The sequence below is a fragment of the Sarcophilus harrisii genome, chromosome 2 (assembly GCF_902635505.1).
Source record: "Sarcophilus harrisii chromosome 2, mSarHar1.11, whole genome shotgun sequence".
NCBI classification, from domain to species: domain Eukaryota; kingdom Metazoa; phylum Chordata; class Mammalia; order Dasyuromorphia; family Dasyuridae; genus Sarcophilus; species Sarcophilus harrisii.
The window spans coordinates 140,411,207-140,431,938 of NC_045427.1; the positions used below are offsets into that span (position 1 = coordinate 140,411,207).

Here is a 20,732-nt window from a genome sequence, read left to right on the forward strand (position 1 = left end):
TGCTGCCCCCCTTCTCCCCTCCTCCTCTCCCTCCCCTCCTCCCTCCCCCACGCTTCCCCCTCTTTCTTCCTATTGGTGCTGTTTCCCTTTTCCTTCCTTGCCCCCCTTCTCCCCTCCTCCTCCCTCCCCCACGCTTCCCCCTCTTTCTTCCTATTGGTGCTATTTCCCTTTTCCTTCCTTTGCCTCCTGCTCTTCCCCAGCCCACAAAGAAGGGGGATGGGGTGGGATCCTCCCCTTGTGTCCAGAAAGGGCAGCGTGAAGGGTGGAGTTAGAAACTCGAAAGCTCATTGGCTGCTCGGACTGTCAGTCGGTGTCTGCCTTCCCCTCCCCCCTCCGCCCAGGCCTCTCAGCCTCCTTCCTGCTGGCTCTGGCCTGTTCTTGGCGGGAAGAAGAGCGGGGGCCAGGTGAGCCTGCGGCGGGTGGAAGGGGACAGCGGGGAAAAGAGGGGGACCGGGGTTTCCCTGGGGGGGAGCCAGGCCCGGCGCGGGGCCCGCGGTCCCCAGCCCCCTGGGAAAGGAAGCCCTGCCCTCGGGAAGCTTCCACTCCCACCGACTTGCCCATTCTCCCGCGGGGGGGGATGTTCCTTTCCGGGCTTCCTTCGCTGTTCTGGGCCCTGCCCGGGGAAACTCGAATGAATTTTAATGGAACCTAGGCCTAGGGAGAGAAAGGTGCCCGGGGTACCGGCTGCCCCGCCCCGCCCATCTGGCAGGCTGATGGGGGAGGGGGCGGAAGATCCTGCTTGGTCGGGATTGGAAGGAAATGATCCCTACTTTTTTTTTTTTTTTTTTTTGGTCCTTTTACCAAAGGAAGATACCCGGATGTTACGAGACAGGTAGATAGGGTTCTGCACCCCTTGAAAAGTGAGGATGAGCCAAGCTCCTTGGCTGCCTCAGAAAGATTGCTAACGACTTAAAATTTTACATAGCACTTTGAGCTTTAGATATAAAACCCTTTTGGTTAAACAGTACAAACAAGAGAAATATAAATGGTACAAGTATTCCCCATTTTATAGAGGAGGAAACGGACCCAGAAAAATGTAGATAGCACAAGTATTCTCAATTTTATAGATGGGGAAACAGACCCAGAGAAAAGCACAAATATCCCCCATTTTGTAGATGGGGAAACAAATTTAGGGAAATGTAGGTAGCACAAATATTCCTCATTTTATAGATGAGGAAAGAGACCCTGAGAAATGTCGGCAGCATCTCTGTCCTCAATTTTATAAATGGCGAAACAGACCTAGAGAAATTAGGTAGCACAAATATTCCCCATTTTATAGATGAGGAAATAGACTCTGAGAAATGTAGGTAGCAAAAGTATCCTCGATTTTATAAATGGCGAAACAGACCTAGAGAAATGTAGGTAGCACAAAAATTCTTCATTTTATAGATGAGGAAACAGACCTAAAGAAATGTAAATAGCACGAGTATCCTCAATTTTATAATTAGGGAAACAGACCTAGAGAAATGTGGGTAACACAAACATTCCCCATTTTATAAATGAGGAAAGAGACCCTGAGAAATGTCAGTAGCACATATATCCTCAATTTTGTAAATGGGGAAACAGACCTAGAGAAATATAGGTAGCACAGATATTCCCCATTTTATTAGATGAGGAAACAGACTCTGAGAAATGTAGATTGCACAAGTATTCTCAATTTTATAAATGGGGAAACAGACGTAGAGAAATTAGGTAGCACAAATATTCTCCATTTTATAGATGAGGAAACAGACCCAGAGATACTAAATGATTTAACCTCTCCAAGACCACACACCTAAAAAAAGCATCAACACCATATTTCTAACACTAATTTCCTGGTTGTTTTAACACTTTCCACTCCACTAATGCCTTCAGTTTCATTTCCCCAACTGACCTGAAGAGGAATACAGACATGATTAGAAGACTCTTCTCTGGACCTCAGGGGAATGTGATGATGTTTCAAGTAAAAATAGTAAAAATTGCTGCCTTAAAAAAAAAAAAAAAAGAATGCTTTAAGCTTTACATGATGCTTTTGAATAGATTAACTCATATGAGGCTCCTAAAAGCAGGTGAAGAAAATGATGCTTGGGAAAATTAAGGTGGTTTGTTAGTGGTCATAGCCATTTGTGGATGGTCCCAAGTTCTTGTCAGGGTGGTTTTTTCTTTAGTACATACCCCGTTGTTTTTGGTGGTTATCAAATGCTAAGTTTCAACAGTTAACAAAGATTGTTATTGATGGGAAAATAGTATACTGGACCACCAGTACCAGCTCTGATTGTGGAGAAGGGCAAAGCCTCCCATATGAAGATGATGCATGCTCTGGACTTGAAATCATCAAAATGTTTTATATTAGTGAAAATTTGTCCAATGAGTCAACTAATCTTCGTGGTAGAAGCTATGAGGGTGTGGAAGGTGGAAAGCAGGGGTGTGTTACTAAGGAAGAAAATATTTTTCTCAGTGTGGGAATCCTGACTGACTTATCCAGAGATTCAACTTATAACACAGCCATGACAATCTTCTACTATAACCAGATTTCTGTAATTCAATATGGAAATTTTGCTGTAGCGCTCCCCATCCTTCACACTGCTGACAGACTGATCTTCCTTTTACACACTACTCCTCAAAAATCTTCATTGGGTCCCCCTTGTCTGCTGAGTAAAGTTCAAATTCTTTGGCCCTGCATTCAAGGCTTTCCAAAATCTAGCACCTGACTACTTTTCCAGCCTTAATTCATATTACACTCCTTCACACATTATGTGCTCTATTCAGTCATTGTCTCCTGAACCAATCCTGCTTCTCTGCCTCCATTCTGTTTTCCATTCCTCCCTGCTCTCTGCTTTGCCTGTTGCCTGTATGCCATCTTTAAAGCTACCTCTTCTTGGAACCCTTCCCTGATCTTTTGGGAGATATTTCCCTCTTGGAGTTCACATAAGATTTTGTTCTGTAACTTGATGGTGCATTTTTCAGGTATAATCTGTCTTTATAGCCTTATTCACTGCTGCTTGAAACTTGGCTTATGTAAACTTTATATCTGCCCCTATCCTTAGCAAAGTGCTATTACCTAATCAGAGTTTGAATGGTATTTACAAAGTGGAGAATGCATTAGGTGCAGTTTATCTCAAGCCCCGTGTGTTTCAGGCAATGTGACATTCTTTTCCCCTCCTCTTTCCGAACATAGTTTGTTCCTTTATCCAGCAATGAGCAGGTTCTTCCTAAGACAGATTCATACTAGGGAAGAAGCAGGAAGGAAATGAGTTTGATTAGATTAGCTGTATAAGGGTTATGGTTTTAGCAAGTAAATATTTGATTCAATTCAGTTCATCAAACATTGAACCAAGGAAAGAAGATGGGAGAGGGGTTTGATGGAGATTTAAATATAGAAGTAATTTTATAAATAAGAATTGTGGGAGATATTTTGAGGGTTAGGCAGTAAAACCCAAGTAACATCTATTGAGTCCCTGTGGCAAAGTATCACATTATTGTACTATGAAGAGTCCTAACTCCCCTGGGGGCTTAGTTGGGGAAATAAGACAGAGGTACACAGAGAGATATCTAATAATATAAGGCTGCATATTATAAGTGGTAGAGACTTGTAGATGGGATTGGGAGATGAAAGAAAAGGATTAAGAAAAACTTTACAAGCCCCTTCTAGGTCTGTGGGGTAGAATTTGTTTTGTTTTTCTTTTTCAATAGTATTTTATTTTTCCAAATACATCCATTTTTGTAAAACTTTTATGTTCCAAATTTTTCTCCCTTCCTCACCTGGAGAGGAGGGGAGATCTCAAAACAGCAAGCAATTTGATATGGTTTAGATTTTTTTAAACATAATTTGCATATTTGTCATATTGTGAGAAAAGACACAAGCATACAAACAACAAAAAGGTGAAAATTCTATCCTTAAATCCACATTCAGTCTCCATAGTTATCTCTCTGAATGTAGATGATTCTCTCCATCATAATTGCAATTGCTCAGAATCACCACATTGTTGAAAAGAGCCAAGTCCATCACAGTTGATCATCACATAATCTTGTTTCCTAGTTCTGCTTACTTCACTTAGCATCAGCTCATGTAAGTCTTTCCAAGCATTTCTGAGATTTGCCTATTTCAACATTTCTTATAGAACAATAATACTCCATAACATTCACATACCATAATGTATTCAGTCATTTACATTCATATACCACAATTTATTCAGCCATTCCCCAACTGATGGGCATCCACCCAGTTTCCAGTTTCTTGCCACTTGTAAAAAGGGCTGCCACAAACATTTTTGCACATGTGGGTCCCTTTCTCTCCTTTAAGATCTCTTAGGATATAAGCTCAGTAGAAACACTACTGGGTCAAAGGGAATGCACAGTTTGGTGACTCTTTGGGCTCACTTCCATATTGCTTTCCAGAATAGTTAGATCTGTTCACAATTCCAACAACAATGCATTAGTGTCCCAGTTTTCCCACATTGTGGGGTAAAATTTAGATGGGGAAGAAATGGGAAGAGAGCATCCCAGGTTGGAGAATGTTAAGTACAAAACTTCTAGGGAAAGGAATAGATTGAATACATCAAAGTAATAAAAGGACAGAGGAAGAAGATATTGCAGAGACAGAAGAGGAGCCAGATTGTCAAGTTCCTGCAACCAGAGAGCACAGTAGTTAAATTACTGGACTGGGAGTCAGGAAGATCTGAATTCAAATCCTGCATCAGGCACTTAGCTGAGTGATCTTGGGCAGATCATTTAACCTATCTTAGCTTCAAAATGGGAATACTAATAGCACCTCCCTCACAGGCCTATTGTGGATCAAATGATTTAACCTATTTAAATACTTTGAAAAACAACTCCAGTATAAATGCAAGCTACTGCTACCAATAATGATAATAATAAAGAATGGGAGGCCATAGCAGGAAAACCTAATTTCAAACCTTGGTATTTCAGCTCTGACAATTTATGTTATAATTTAAACTGGAGAAGAGGTGAAATAGGAAAGTTCATGCTTGAGCACCTGGATTAGCTTAGTAAAGGGAGGTTTTCAATAAAAGGAGAATTGGAGCTTGAGATTTAAGGAAAGGATTTCCATGTTTCTTCAGTTAGAATACATATACTTTGTGGGTTATTCTTTTTTTTTTAAAGAAATCTAAGGAACCATGTACAGTGATGAGCACATAAACCCACACAATGTTAGAGCTAGGTGGGATCTTAAAGGGAAAATGAGACTTGGTGAGGTGAAATAACTTGCCCAGAGTCAGATCTAGGTAGTGCTGTAACTGGAGAGGGAGTTAGAATATCTTTGCTCATGCTGCTAATTACCACACTCTTCCCTCTGTCCCTGTCACTTAGCAAATCTCTCTTCCTTTGAAGATCACTCTTAGTCAAATTTATTATCCAGTCTAGATTCTGGTGGCACTTACCTATCAGCTTCCAGTTCATTCTCTCTCCTTAATGACTTCAGTATGACTTTCCATCCCAGTCCAGTTCCCACTTTCTTACTACAGGACATGAATCTGCATGCTGATATTCCCTCAAATACTTTAACTTCTCAGGAAATAAGGTTTCCTCTTACTCAGAAAAGGCTCTCTTTTCTCCAAGATAAAGCTTTTCTTTCATTTTCAGCTCCTAAGATACAATTCTGGTCTTCACAGTATGGTCCAGGCAATCTCTCCTTGCTATTTCTCACACATGGGACTCATTCCTCTCCCATCTCAGTCTACACTGACTATACCACTTTTTCTTCATTCCCTTTATGACTCAACTCAAGGCTTACCTGCATGAGGGCCTTCCTGGTCCCCCAGACACTTCATATTTCCCCCCATTGTCTTGTATTTGTTTTGTGTTTTTTATATGCTTATATATGTACACATTTTCTCCCCTGTTGGAATATAAGTTTCTTGAGGGCAAGGAATGTTTTGCTTTTGCCAGTACATGGTGCATATGTAGTGTTTAATAAATGTTTGTCAATTGATTGATTCTCTAGTGTGCTTTCCACTGTGGTACTACTGCCTGTTTTAGAAATGTTAAGAAAATGTTTATTGATTGAAAGAACAAATGAATGAATTGCTCACCCTCGGCCAGAAATAAAAGGAGGGTGGGAACAGGATTCAAATGTCTTCCTTTTTGAGAGAAATGACCTTAACCTTTTTTCTCTCAGTTCCCTCGTTTGTCCAACATGTCTCAGTGTCCCAATTTTCTTCCTTTTCTTCATCCCCTCAATTCTTTATCTCTCTCCAGCCCTCCAGTATATGAATGCTATGCTTGTCTGAGTCCTTGGGTCACTTCTCTGTTAGGCCTTGTGTATCTCATTGTGGGAAAGAGAAACCAATTTTCCTACTTCTGTGGAACTGCTGAAACTGTAAATGTTCTCTCTGGAGGGTGGGATTGGTGTTGTTTTGTGTTAAATATTTTGGAGTTTTCCCTCTGTTGAACAAATTAGACGCTTAGCCTGTTTCCCTGAAAGCCATTTGCTCCCTGTTTGGGGTTTTGACCCCCTTCCTCGTCCGATGCATTCTCTTCAAGTGTAACTCCTGTTCCTTAGTGTCTTCAGAAGCAAGGAGGACTCTGTGGTGTCCTGTCCTTAAGTCTCATTTCTTTGTGAGAAGGGAGTTTGAATAGCACAGAGGAGGTACAGGAGAGGTAGTCTTCTGAGAAGCATTTGGTTTTTCATGTTCTGTCCTCCTGCCATAAAGGTTGTAACTTCTCTCTTTCTTGTCTTCTCTCTCCAGGACAGATCTCTTAAGACTAGAATTCCTGTATTCCTAGGACTTTATACACGAGCTCTGACTCAGTGTCTCATGGGGAGCAAACCTCAGAGCAATAAGGAGGTATGTGGTAAGGGTAGTTGAGTCCTCATTCATTGCTGTTTTTTTTTACCCCCCAAATCCATCCGCAGTGTCCATCCCTGGCCTCTGCCATCCAGTGAGCCAGAGCTCTTTCGATTGAAGAGCTCTGCCCTTATTAAGAGTCCCAGAGACTCCTCAGAAAAACCTAGTTTGTTTTTCTCCCAAAGCTTTGTACTATATCTTTACCAGTGGTCTTCTTGCCAATAATTCTGTTTTTATTTCTCTTTGTTAGACCAACATGTGGCCCAAAGGCTTTGGGGTGAAGCTGGAAACTATCACCCCATTTCTGGGGAAGTATCGTCCTTTTGTGGGACGCTGCTGCCAGACCTGTACTCCTAAAAGCTGGGTAAGAGTTTTGCAGGGTCACAGGTAGTAGGATCCTCTGGAAAAGGGCTGAGATGGGAATTGGAAGCATAACAAGGTATGAGAGGCAGGAACAATCAGTGACTTCTAGGAATTGGAAGATTAGATATTTTTTCATGTTGACATTTCTATTTCTAACCCTTCATGGAGTTATAATGAATCTGACCACATGTGAATTTTATTGGCCAGAGGGACTGTGGTTGAGAGTTGGGGGGCAAAGGGGAACAGACTGGAGTTTATAAAATCAGAGCTTAATATTGGCAGCCAAAACTCCAAGAAGGTAGGAAGGGAACAGGCATTTATTAAAGGCCTATACCATGCCAGACACTGTTAAGCACTTTATAAATAGTATCCCATTTGATCAGTACAACATCCCTGGAAGGTAGGTGGTATTATTATCACAACTTGCTAGTAGAGGAGCCCAAGATGAGCACAGGTTCCGTGGCTTTGCCTAAGGTCACCCAGCTGTCTGAGGATGGATTCCAACTCGGGGGTTCTCGGCTCACTGGGCCACCTGGCTGCCTGTAGGCAAGAAGAAAGAGGAGCACTGAATAGTCATGAGCGACACAGGCTAGATATCGACAGTGATCTGTCTGTGCCAAACATAACACCTGCCACGTGCAGATCCACAGACACAGCCACCTATTTCCAAACACGGGCATTTCCAGTCATTTCCAGGCAGACCTCTCTGGGACAGTGAGACAAGGTGCTGAAAAGAGGCTGAATTGTAACTCAGCTTTGGTAGGTAGAGGTAGGATAGAAGGCATCTCTGTCTAGAGGCCTTGCTGCTCTCATACCCTACCCCATTTTGGTGTCCCTAGGAGTCCCTTTTCCACAAAAACATTGCTGCCTTGGGCTTTCACAATGTGATCTTGGTGACTGAAGAGAATACCAGGTAATGTGTTAAGGGTCCAGGGACCATGGAGCCTCACTAAGGTTCAAAGCCCAAATGAATAATCTGTGGGTTGGGAAAGTTAGGTTTTCCTACCTGAGCTTCTCATTCAGTCAATTAACAAACACTTATTAGTTACCTACTTTGTACAAAGCATTAGAGTAAATTCTAGAAATACAAATACAAAAGCCTGCTTATGTTCTGCTGGTTAAAAAGGTGAACACTTGTTCAAAGATAAATATTTATATACGAAAATACACAAAATAAATAGGCTACAGATTTGGTGGGGTGGGAGATCAACAGCTGGGGACTGAATTGGGGAACTAGGGATTTTAAAACATGGAAAGCGTTGCAGGCATGGTCTGCAGATAGCTTATGCAAGACTTGGAGGTGGGAGAGAAAATGAACAATAAAGTACATTGAAGAGAATACAATAATATATTATCAGCATGGAAAATTAGGATTTAGCCAAATGGTAAATATTATTAAATTACAAACAGAAAACATTAAGAGAGCCTCTGAAGTGTCTTGAGCATTGGAGGAATATAGTCAGAATGAGCAGTAACAATGCTGTGATTTCTCATGTATAATCAGAATCATATTGCTTGACTTCTCAAAGAATGAAAGAGGGAAAGAGAGAATTTGGTGAATGTTATAATTTTTTGCATGTTGTTGAGAAAGTGAATGTTATCATTTTTTAACATGTTATTGGGAAATAAAATAAAAGTATACTTGAAAATAAAAAAGGAATAGCAATGCTATATAAAGGCAAGGGTGGAGAGGAAGAGACAAGAAGCAGGGACACAAATTAGGAAGTTATTACAATAATCCAGGGAAGAGAAAACAAAAGCTTGAAACTAGTGTTGCAGTTGTTTAAGAAGAAAAAGGGAGATTCATGGAGAGAGGTACAAATAAGTAAAGGGAGAGTGGAGTGAAGGCTAACTCCAAGAGATCAAATTTAGAAGCTCAGAAGGAAGGTGGGGTCCCCAACAAGAAATGGGGGTTTAGGAGGAAAAGATCTGAGATGCTTCTGGGACGTCCCAGTGAAGACGTTGGGGAGGCTTTTAGAAATGTAGGAGCTCAGGGAAAAGGGGAGCTGACTGTCAGTTTGGGAAGATCTACGTAGAGGTGATAGTCACATCCATGGAGGCTGGCTGAGAAGAAGAGAAGGCAGCTCAGGACAGATCCCTCTGCGGGCAGCAGGACATGGGGATGACACTGAGGAGGATCAGGTAGACACAGGAAGAGAGCCATGGCAGCTCTGTGCCTGAAAGACTAAGGGGGGAAGGCCCAGCCACACAGAGAAGTCCAGAAGGACGGGCACTGAGAGAAGGTCCATGGGATAGGGCCCTAACGGATAATTGATGACCTTGGGGAGAACAGTTTCTCTTCCAAGGCTGGGGATTGAAGACCCATTGCAAGAACCTGAGAAGTGAGGTGAGCAGATGTGAAAGCAGTGGATGTGGACATGGGGAGGGGGTTCAGAGGGAGGGAGAGGATGGTTAACATGAGAGTCGGGGGCAGGTTTTTTTTCAGGGAAATAATGGATAGACCAAAAATGAGGACTCTTCTCCCCTCAGAGGTGGGGTGCTCCACTCCAGCAGCCTCAGTGGAAAGCAGGGATTGTCATTGATAAAGTGATGGTTTGTGGGAACCTGACCTGAGTCTTGTGAGGGAAGAGTGGGTGGTGTGTTTGGGGTTATGTAATCTCTTCTAGTGTTTCCTGCCACCCTAATGTGGAGCTGGGGGGGGGCTCCCTCCAGGTATCGAGGGTGGTTGGTGCGAAGGCTGTGCTACTTCCTGTGTGCCATGGACTGGAAGATCGCTCCCTCCCCAGACGCCTGGGAGAAGGTTTTGGGCAGCAAGTGGTGAGAATGGCTCTTGGCCCTGCCCTGGGGTGGGCACAGCGTGAAGCAATGATTTCTCACACTGTGGGTGCTGCTCAGCTCCCTCCCCCCTCTGACCTAACGCTGGAGTTATCATCATTTTAAAAAATGGGGAAATAGAGGCACCGAACAGATAGGCCCTTACCCTCTGTGAGTCACAGATTCTAAGGAGTAATTACGCTGGCTTATTGTTGGGCAATATTCCTAAATATTCCAGTGAAACTAAAATGGAGGTTGTAGCATTAAGAGGGAGGACACTAAGCCCAAAGTCAGAAATTTAGAGCTTTGTTCTAGGTCTGCCCTTCAGTCTTCCCCTTCCCCAATCTTTCTTGATTCCCTTTGGATAATGAAGGCTCTGATGTGGTAGACCCTTTCCTTCTGTCTAAGGAAGGTTGGGATCTTTCTCCACCTCCATATGGGCTCATCTAAGGCATAGGGTTTCTGCTGCCTTTCTTTCACACAAACGTTGACCCCCAGCTCTTTTCCTAGGATACAAGAAATCCTCTCTGGGAGGGCCCCTGGGGGAGCAGGTGAAGGCCCCAAGCCCAGTTCTTTGAGGAGGGATGTGCAGCATATGTCAGGCCAGATCCAGGCCTCAATCTACCCTTTTTTGCTCAGGTAAAGCCTCTGCCCTGAGATTGAACAGAGCCCAAGGGCTATGAGAATAACCTGCTAGGCTCGGTGTTCTGAGCCATCTGCTCAAAACCGAATCAAACCAAACTTCCCTCTCTTGGGGGAAAAATAATGGGAGTAGAAGCTGTTTAACTCAATAGCATCTGAGCCCTAAGTAACTAGAAATATGACTTTCTGGGTTCTCCTAACCAAGGGGAGAGGACTGGCCTCAGAGCACTAAATCTCAGTCCATTCCTGGTTCTACTGTTCACTAGCTGTAGGACTATGGGAAAGGCCCATTGCCTCTCAGAGCCTCAGTTGCCTCATTTGTCAATGCAGATAAAAATACTTGCATTTTCTGTATCACAGAATGATGGTGAGAACAATCTCTTGTAAACTGTAAAAAGGCTTATGTAAGTGTGAGCTGAGATTATTCAGCTAGAGCAGGAGTTGGCAACCTATAGCACTGCTGTTGCCAGCCCCCTTCCCTCCCACCACCGCTGGCTGAGAAAGGGCTTGAGATACACAGTTCTAACTTATGGATGCTATGCCCTTTACTCAGAAGAGTTGTCCTGTTACCCCTGCTGCTTGAATTTGTAGGCAGCAGCAAATAAGGGAACAGAGAGGCTACAAACTGGGGCTGCCTCCTGCTTTGTGTCTGAAGAAAGGTTCTTCATGTGTTTGAGAGAACCAGAGCTCTCTGCAGTAGGATTTTTAATGTTTTGGTACCATACCTTCCTATGAAGTGAAGGAGAAAGGCAGAGGAATAAGAACATCTGGGTTTTTTGGGATGCTGGTCTGCAGGAGGCCTTCCATTTATTGTTCCTCCATCACCATCTGACCTTTCCTGCTTGTCATCCTCACATTTCTACTCCTGGTCCCCTTTGTCTTCTCACTCCCACTAGGATCTTCAACTGGGCTCTGCTCAAATTTTTAAACTGCATCTTCCTAAACGTGCAGCTTCACCAGGGTCAGCTGGCTATGGTCCGTCAGGCTGCACAGGCGGTAAATATTCTTGTTGAACTCCTGTACCCCCACCCTAAGCTTTCTCTGAGAACTTTCAGCTCACATCTTTTTCCTCTAGGGAAGCTCTCCTTGGGAGCTCTTGTTCTTCCTTTCATTTTGTTGGGGGAGGGGATGATAGGGAACTTTTACTTTTTAATAGAGGTCATTTTTTGTGTAAAAATTTGGAAGACTGAGCTCGCTAGCTTAGGGAGACCTCCTGGTCTACTTCTTGCTTCCCCTTGGAGGCTACTGGGTTCCTTCCCATTACTGTGGCTGTGAAGGAGATAGAGTGGCCAACTCCCAACCATTGGCATCCTCTTTATTCCTATAACCTCTTTCTCTCTATTACAGAAGGATACACCACTCATCTTTCTCTCCACCCACAAATCATGTTTGGATGGACTCCTGCTTCCCTTCCTATTGCTTTCTCAAGGTCTCGGGGTTCTGCGAGTGGCCTGGGAACCCCAGTCTTACTCCCCGGCTTTCAGGTGAATACCTTGCTCTCCCTCTCCTCCATCCTCTCGTGGATGAAAGAATACTCAGAGAAGTTTGTGGTCTCATGGTTCTGGAGGATCAATCACCTAGGGAGGGGATGTACATACTTCTGGGGACCGAGAGGGGAGTTTGAATCCAAAGATTTCTTAGAAACATCTCTAGAGGCATTTTAGTGTCTGATTTTTTGGGGGAGGAGAATGAGGCACTTGAGGTTAAGTGAATTGCCCAAGGTTACACAGGAACTGTTAAGTGTCCGAGGCCAGATTTGAACTCAAGTCCTGACTTCAGGGCTGGTGCTCTATCCACTGCCCCATCTGGCTGCTCTGAATATTTTCTAAATATTTTAGTAAATTATCTAGAACCATGACCCAGGATCTGAACTTGTGCACCTGGAAGTAGACCTCATAATGTAAGAACGAAATGTCTTTTTACATGTGGACTTGAGCCTTATTGCTTGTGAGGTGCTCTAAATTAGTACAAGAAAGGAAGGAAGGAACTTCCATATAGAAAATTATTCTCCTGTCTATTAATCCCTTCTGACCTCTATCACAATTTTCCTGCAAGCCCTTTCTACCCTGCAGAAGTCCCATCTTTCCATCCACAGAAGGTGGTCTGGATTGTGGGTCCAGATCAGGACGTAGAAGGTTGTTTCCTCTAGGTTCCAAGGGTCTGATCCCTGCTGTTTCTGGAACTGGGGACTTGAGGAGAGGAGACCTAGTCAGGAGGCTGGGTTTATTCTTTGGGAAATCTAGAGAGCTATTAAGCCACATGGGCCCTCCATTGTAGACATGAGCCAGCCGGCCTCCGCCCCAAGCACTAATGCCACCTTCCTTCGGGGATTTCTCTGTGTAGCATCTCTCCATTGTCCCTAGGGCTTTGCTGAGACACCTCGGTGGCCTTTTCATGCCCTCAGAAGCTAACCTCTTCCTGGACAACCCCAAAGGGATCCTCTCCAGGGCTGTTCTCAGCGCCGTAAGTGCCCAGTCGGTGGCTAACCTGGAGGTTGGGGTGGCCGAGTTCAGAGCTGAGTGTTCATGGAGCCCCTTTCCTCACCTCCAAATTCTGCAGGCTGTAGAGCAGCTCCTGGCCAGTAAGCAGCCCTTGCTTATTTTCTTGGAAGACCGTCCTGGGGCTGTGGGACCCCGCCTGTCTTCCCACGGGCAGGCCTGGCTGGGGCTGGTGCTGCAGGCCTTCCGAGAAGGTGCCATCTCTGATGCGGCCCTAGTGCCTGTGGGCATTGGCTATGATCTGGCCCCCGATGTACAGCATGGAGGACCTCGGGTAAGAATTCCCTCTGTCAGCACCTCCAGGTCTTCCTCCTTCTCCCCAACCTGATCATCCTCTGAATCCCTAAGGAGTAGAGAGGGGACAGCTGAGTAAGTTCCTATCTTCTGACCAGGAAGAACAGAGATGAACAAATGGACCATGGGCAGGTCACATCTTATAGAGGATGGGGTGACAGTGACAGGGTGTGCCATGGATTTTAGAAACAAGGGCTGTCCGAGGCCTGGTTTCCTAATGTAGCAGTAGCAGCCTTCCTTCCATGGAATGCTTAGTCAGGGATGATTTATACCTGGCTTACTTTTTTGTCTCTGTTTAGGCCTCTTCTTCTTCCCTGGGACTGTGGTGGGGGGCTCTGGCTGTATTTCGAGGTTTGAGAGGTCGTCGGGGATGTGCTCGAATAGACTTTGCCCAGCCCTTCTCCCTGCAGGTATGGCGCCTAGGGGAAGGTAAGACTTGGAGATTCAGAACAAAATCTTGGACCTGAGATGGGGCACCTTGGGAGTGGAAGGGGCCTTCATCCAATCCTGGGTACTCTGGGTGTCTTGTCAAATGCCCTGACCAAAGAACTTGCAGCTCCTCTCATGAGTATGTGAGTTTTGAAACTTTGTGGTTTCATTGCTCACACTTCACTTATATGTGAAGTCCTGGATCAGTGGGTGGGAGACAAAGCAGGGTTTATCTGACCATCTGCCCTGGGCAGGAATACTCAGTCAATACTTGGAGTCGAGGAAGGAGCAGAGGACAGTCTCTAGAGCAGCTCTTGTTGCAAACTGTGCTTGGACATTGGTAAGTGATGGGAATATTGATTTGGTCTCGGGGAGCACAATAGATGTCATCCCCAATTCCTTAATGCTTTCCAGTGCTTCCTTAGCTCTTTTTGAAGGTGTTTTTTGGGGGGATGAAGGTAGCAAAGACTGGAAAGGGACTCCCCAGGATTCCTGCTTTCCTTCAAACTACCTATCCTTGACCAAGGTTAGTGATTTCCAATATCAGGGCCTGAGATTTACCTGTGATTTAGACTTCTAGGGCTGGAAAGAGCCTGAATGTTATTCCTTCTAGCCTCGGGCAGGATGATCTTCCACCATAAAGGGGGCGTAAAAAGAGGATAAAAGCCCGACCTGCAGTAGTAATGTATTTGTTTCCCCCCTCCAAACTCCCTCTGTGCTTCTGTCGCAGGTCTGTTCTTCCTGATTGTGAGAAACAACAAGAGTGGACTCCAATGTCTGGGCCTCTTATGGCCCTGGAGGAAGAGGACCAGCTTCTTGTGAGCAGGCTGAGCCGCCATGTTTTGAGTGGTAAGGGAATCCAAGGGGGTCAGGAACAAAGAAGAAACAAGTGTGTTGACTTGGCATTTGTTTGTGGGCAATGCTTTGCCTCTTTGCTTGAGGTTTACCACCAGAGCCCTTCTGGTATGACACAGACATTCTAAATGTTTGCTCTCTCCCTCATTCACTTATCCTTGGGCCTGCAGAGCAGTGAGATCAAAGTCTATCAATAAAAATACTATTTACTGGTGGTAGCTCACAGTCTTTTCAGGGAAACAGCATGCAAATAATTATGCCCATATGCATACCTATGTGTTTGTGTGTGTGTAAGCACTAATTATCCAGCACTGTTCTGGTGCTTGCGTATAGAGCTGCTCAGGTGGCATAAATCATCAGTTCTTATCTAGTTGGGGTTGGGCATCAAGATGGACATGCACGACACAAGAAAACCACACACTCCTGCAGCCAGCCCGATGGCCCGGTGTGCAATACAGACCCCACATAGAGATAGTCCAGGTTGAGAAAAGAGTAGGTTCAGGTGGGCCTGGAGTTGCTGGGAAATGAACCTGGATGGAGGTGAGCCTCACACATGAAAGACCTCAGTGAACATTTGCTCATAGTGTTAATTGAGTTGAAAGATGAGTAGATTCTAGATGGAAGAAAAACAGCTCATATTCCTGACTTCAGGCACACCTTTGGCCATCATAATTTGGGAACACAGACAGTTCTTCTGTACCCAGACATCTCTTGCAAAACTTAGGGATCACAGGGCAACAGCAAAGACTGGAGGGGGAATGGCGATGGCCCCTTTGCAGTTATGCTTGAGGGTCTAGAATTTAGATTTGAAACATGGTTGGGAGCATCGCTGGCCATGCTAGGCCATCCCCTGGGAAATGCACAGAGGTGTGGGAAGAGTGAGCTTCCCCTTCCCCACCGTTTCTCCCAATCTCTTCTCTGACTGCAGCCAGCATCGCCTGTTCAGCTGTGATGGCCACGGCAGTGATGGCCGCTCTTCTCTTGCATCGGCATCGAGAGGTAGAGGTCGTGTCAGGAAAGGGGGTGGCCCGATGCAGTGGGACGTCTGCCTCTTGCTGAGGCATCTGGAGTGGGGGCCCCCCCGCCCTGGGTTTGGGGTGACCTCAGTCCTTCCCCTCCTACCTCCCTACCCAGCCCTCCCCAGTTCCTCACTCCTACCAGTAGGCTCTTTCCCCTAGGGAGTATTCCTCTCCAGGCTCCTGGAAAACTTCTCCTGGCTCACGGAGGAGACCTTGCTTCGGGGCTTTGATGTGGGCTTCTCAGGGCAGCTGCAGGACCTGGTGATGCATGGACTGTGCCTGTTGCACAGTAGCCTCTCCTTGTGGCTCCTGCCCCAGGGGGATGTCCTGGTGTTGCCCAGGACCGGCCCCACACTCACTCAGCTGGCCCACCACAGTGCTGCCCTGCTGCCGGTCTTCCTCTGTGAGGCTGTGGGCGGTGAGTCTCGGCACGGGTTGGGTAGGGAGAGAGGAGAATTTCCGTTTCCTTGGCTATGACCAGTCTTGGGGCCCCTTCTGCCCCCCTCTCCTGGTGGGCGCCACCAGGGCTTTCTCTGTAATGTCTCCCTCCTCCCTCCCTGGCCAGCCTGTGCGGTTCGAGCCCTCCTGGCTGGACGAGTGCCCCCAGAGGGACCCTGGGAGCTGCAGGGCGTGGAGCTGCTGAGCCAGCGGGAGCTTCATCGCCAGACCCTGCTGCTGCTGCACCTGCTGCCCCAGGACCTCCTCCTGCTGCAGGTCAGACTGGCGGGTGCCCACCCCGGGCCCGGGCCCAGAGCTGCAGCTTGCACCGCCTGGTGGCAGCTGCCCTTTCTCCCTCTCTCCGCAGCCCTGCCAGTCATCCTACTTTTACTGCCAGGAGGTCCTGGACCGGCTCATTCAGTGTGGGCTCCTTGTAGCTGAGGAGGTAAAGGCGGGCAGGAGCACGGCCTGACCCCACCCCCTCTTTGCCCTGCCTGCCCCAGCTCTGGCAGTGACTTCCTGCCCAAGGCGAAGGGCCTGCCCATCTGCCCCCCCCCCTTTAGCAAATGTGATCAGAGGAGGTGGCTGTGTCCCGGGGGCCTGCTGCCCTGAGCAGCCCCCAGCACCCTTCTGAAGGGTCTTCTTCACAAGGCCATACTCTTGGCTGAGTGTTCTCCTCATTGCTTTCTGAGTGGCTCATATGCCTAACTTGTCTCCCCAAATAAGCTGTAAACGTGTCAGGTCAGTGAGTGAATAGAGGCTGGGCCTCCATGGACACTGCTCTGAGGTCAGGGAGGGGCCCCCGCCTGCCACGAGGAGATAAAGCACCAGCTCCCGCCCACAGGCCCCGGGCACCCGGCTGACCTGTGACACTGGGAACTGGCGCTTCGGGGAGAAGATGCTCTGGCGGTCCATGGAAGACTTCAGCGACAGTGACAGTGACTATGAGGACGGCACTGATAGTCGCTGCTTCAAGGTATGGGCGGCCCCCAGCAGAGCAGCGAGGCTGGCACCCCTCTTGGTATTATGGGGGACTCATGCCTCTCCCCCCCCTCCCCAGCTCAGTCAGCAGCTGCGCTGCCCCGACTTCTTCCTCTTCCTCTGCCGCTTGCTCAGCCCCCTGCTCACAGCCTTCGCTCGCGCCGCAGCCTTCCTCCACCAGGGAAAACTGCCAGACACAGGTCAGGCCACCCCTGCTGCCCATCGCCTTTGGGCCCCTCGCAGCTCCCGGCTCACCTCCCTGTGTCTTCCCTCTCCCACATTTTCCCATGGCCTCCCTTTGTCTTTCCATGACCAGAGGCCTATTCTCGCCTCCCAGGTTGGGCAAACATCAGGACAGAGGCTTAGGGCCATAAGGGAGGGTGTGGAGGAGTGACCTTGGGACTCAGCTCGGCTCTGGGATGAGACCGTTGTACTTTCACTGTGTCCAGGTTGGCTTTTTCTAGGTTGGAGTCAGGAGACCTGATTTCAAGTCCTCACTTTGCCTCTTACTGGCAATGGGAACTTGGTCAATGACTTGACTTCTTTGGATATCCATCAGTCAAGAAACATTGGTTAAGTGACGTGCTGAGAACTGGGCACAAAGTAGAGCAAAAATATGGTTTCAGCCCTCAAAGCTCCTATTCCCATAGGGACAACAGCACATAAACAACTAGATGCCTGTGGGCTGAAGCCCTCATCACAGAGGGAGGCTCCAGGGGCTGGGGCGGGGGCCTAACGGGCCTGGAAAAGGCCTCTTGAAGAAGGTAGGATTTGAGCTGAGTCTTAAGGTCAGTTTGATTCAGCTGAACCAAGCCAGCCTAGTTACTGACCACCTTCTCTGAGGCCCCTTTCAGCTCTAAAGCTCAGGAGCTTCCTAGTGGGCTAGGCTGCTCTTGCCTTAGAAAGGCCCACCCACTGGGGATTTGCCCTCTGTCCACAGAGTTGGGTTACACACAGCAGCTGCACCAGTTCCTGCTGAAGAAGGCCCAAGAAGATGGTTCCTTTGGTAAGTCCGGAGGAGCGGATTGTCCCTCTCCTCTCTTTTCCCCTTCCCAAAAGGAAGATCCTGCTTCCTTCAGTGCTGGGATTTCCAGGCTCACTTTCCTGGATGACTGCTGTCACCTCTTGGTCACTGGGAGAATAGCACGGGGAGGGGAGCGCTGCCCCTCCCTTCCAGTTTTGCAGTCTTCCCAGAATCCTGAGTCTTACCCCCTTCTCCCACCCTGCCCACCCCTGGAGCTCTGTTGAGCAGCAGGCTGGCTCAGGGAAGAGCTGTAGTTCCCAGCCCCAGGGTAGGGTCCAGAGGTCTCCCGGATCCCAGCATCTCCCCATCCTCTGAGCTGTCTCTTTTTTTTCCATTCTAGAAAGTACTGATCTGAGCCAGGCTCATAGTGCTGTGATGACCTTCAAAGATTTGGGGGTGAGTAGAGATGGATCTCTCCCCTCCCTAACTTCCCTACTCCTTTCCCCAATAGGCATTATATTTAACCTCTCCAGAAAGTCTAGTTTAATCCAAACTCCTATTTTTTTTTTTTTTTTTTACACTGGTGGCTGACAAGGACTTTGGATTTTACCCAAAGGCAAAACAGAATACAGTATAGTATTGGTGTCGGCAGGGACCCCAGAGAGAATTGGAGTGGGAAAAACTTGAGTACAACTTCATTTGTCACCACCTTGGATTTCTGCTTATTATTTGCCCTTAGAGACTTGACTGTAGGCTTCTGGGGTATGTCCACTGTACCCCAACCTTTCTAGATCACTTTGTGTTTGAGCTGTGGACAGCCGTCTTCCAAAGCCATCTTCTCACTCTTAGGTGCTGAAGGAACAGCCTGGTTCCACGGGCTCTACCCTCCATTTGTCTCCGACCTTCACTACCCAGGAAAATCAGGAAAAACTAGAGAATTTCATCCGTCAGTTCATTTGTGGCTAGAAGCCCCTACTATGAAGAGGAATGGGAATATCCTGTCCCGTCCCAGCCCAGCAAGAAGCAGTTTCCAGTCCTAGAGCAAGGAAGCTCAAGATGGGAAGAATGATTAATAGTTGAGATTGTAATAGGTTATGACATATTTAATGGCCTATAAAGAGCCCCTTAGATTTGATTTTGAGGTGTTTCTTTGTTGTCTCCTCAAACTGCTCTCTCCAGATGTTTACCACGAGCTGTGTTTAGATAAAGATGGATATAGAGCTCAGCCCTTTGTACAGCATATTCTTTGGGTGTTACATAAACTGTGAGGGCCTTCCCATTCCTCCTCTCTCTGCTGAGATCAATCCTAACAGTCCAGAGCTTCCAGGCTAAATCAACCCAGGAAGGGAAACAGTCCCCATCTCAGCCTGAACAAAGACAGGGGTAGAAGCCAGGGCTGCCCTCTCTGACGCAGTTATTGCTGCTGACAGGCCACACGGTATGCTAAGGTGTGGTTTGAAGTCAGGAGATGTGGGAAAGAATCTTGCCTTAGCCACCTATAAGTCCAGTAAGCAAGTTGGCTTCTTGGAGGTTTTTTTATTCCTGTAAATAGGTAAAATGGGAATGATATTTTTGTACTGTTTACTTTAGATGGCTGTTGTGAAGAACGTGCTTTGCCACTCTGTTACATGCTGTACAAGTGAGATACATTCTTTAGTGTGTGAGGGGGGCCAATTCTGTGGACCCTTTACCTTCTGTGCAAGCCTGGGGCCTCTGGTCGGTTGGGAGAGTGAGTACAGGGACAGCCAGAACCGGTTCCAGCCCCTGTTTGCCAAAGGTATTAAATGCAGCACCTTCCTCTGGGTCCGATTCATAGCAATTGAGTAGGAAATAGAGCCCTCAGGTTCATGTGGATGCCAGCTGCACCCCTCCTTGTCAGCAAGGATCCCCAGCCATCAGACTTGTGCTGGCCTCGCTCCTTCCCTCATCAGACTAGTTGCCATAGCCTTACTGTCTTCCCTCCCTGCCTTCTCCCTCTCATTTATACACCCCCCCAATCTTCTCTCTCTCTCTCTCTCTCTGTCTCTCTCTCTCTCTCTCTCTCTCTCTCTCTCTCTCTCTCTCTCTCTCTCTCTCTCTCTCTGTCTCTGTCTCACACACACACTTTTACTCTCTCTGAATCTGTCTCTTTGCCTCCCCTTACCCCATCTTCCCCTTTCCATCTTTCCCCGTAGGCTCTTGCTGTCTCCCCCCATCAGTCAGACCTTGTAAGAGAAAGGGGGCTTCCTAAAGGTATGGACACCTGCTGGATTCTCTGAAGACTTCTGGACAAAAGAGGCTGGCAGAGCGAGTTTCTCAGGCTGAGCTCTCCCACGAAGGGGGAGGAAGGTTGGGCTCACTGCCAGAGAACTCGGGCAGGCACAGAACACTGGGGAATGCTGGTGCCTTCCAGAATGGGCCGAGGGGCAAGAACCCATTTACCGGAGGCCCAGACGACGAGAACCTCTGGCTGAAGTAGTGGATCCTTCCCATTCACAAAAAGGGGTCTGTACACTTGCACCCCTGAAACGATCACTACTTTGGATATTGAGAGTCTCAACCCTTAAACAGTGTCTCACTCTCCTTTGTGTCCTTGGAAAGCGGGGAGTCATAGATGGAGAGAGTGACGCAGCAAAGGCAGGAGGCCATCTTGTCCCAAACCACCCGGGCTCAGTGTTTTCTGGGTGGAGAGCAGCACTGTGCCAGG

General features: G+C 47.2%; 1 protein-coding gene across 3 annotated transcripts; it reads left to right on the top strand.

The window, feature by feature from the left end:
- Nucleotides 1–258: 258 nt before the first annotated feature.
- On the top strand, nt 259–19,271 carry GPAT2 (glycerol-3-phosphate acyltransferase 2, mitochondrial). Of its 3 annotated transcripts, XM_031950955.1 has the most exons (22): nt 275–404; nt 6,690–6,788; nt 7,039–7,152; nt 7,991–8,064; nt 9,825–9,929; nt 10,437–10,565; nt 11,465–11,564; nt 11,916–12,052; nt 12,932–13,031; nt 13,128–13,340; nt 13,660–13,770; nt 14,044–14,129; nt 14,520–14,638; nt 15,573–15,643; nt 15,823–16,081; nt 16,229–16,377; nt 16,469–16,546; nt 16,946–17,077; nt 17,162–17,282; nt 18,023–18,088; nt 18,447–18,502; nt 18,896–19,181. In XM_031950955.1, exons 2-22 carry the CDS (start codon nt 6,759–6,761, stop codon nt 19,010–19,012), a joined length of 2,367 nt encoding a protein of 788 aa, XP_031806815.1. In that variant the 5' UTR covers nt 275–404; nt 6,690–6,758; the 3' UTR covers nt 19,013–19,181. The 3 variants fall into 3 exon arrangements, 2 of the variants coding, with proteins under 2 accessions (XP_031806816.1, XP_031806815.1); XR_004231788.1 differs by lacking the exon at nt 17,162–17,282 and having other exon boundaries at nt 261–404; nt 18,896–19,271; XM_031950956.1 differs by lacking the exons at nt 17,162–17,282; nt 18,023–18,088 and having other exon boundaries at nt 259–404; nt 18,896–19,271.
- Nucleotides 19,272–20,732: the final 1,461 nt, after the last annotated feature.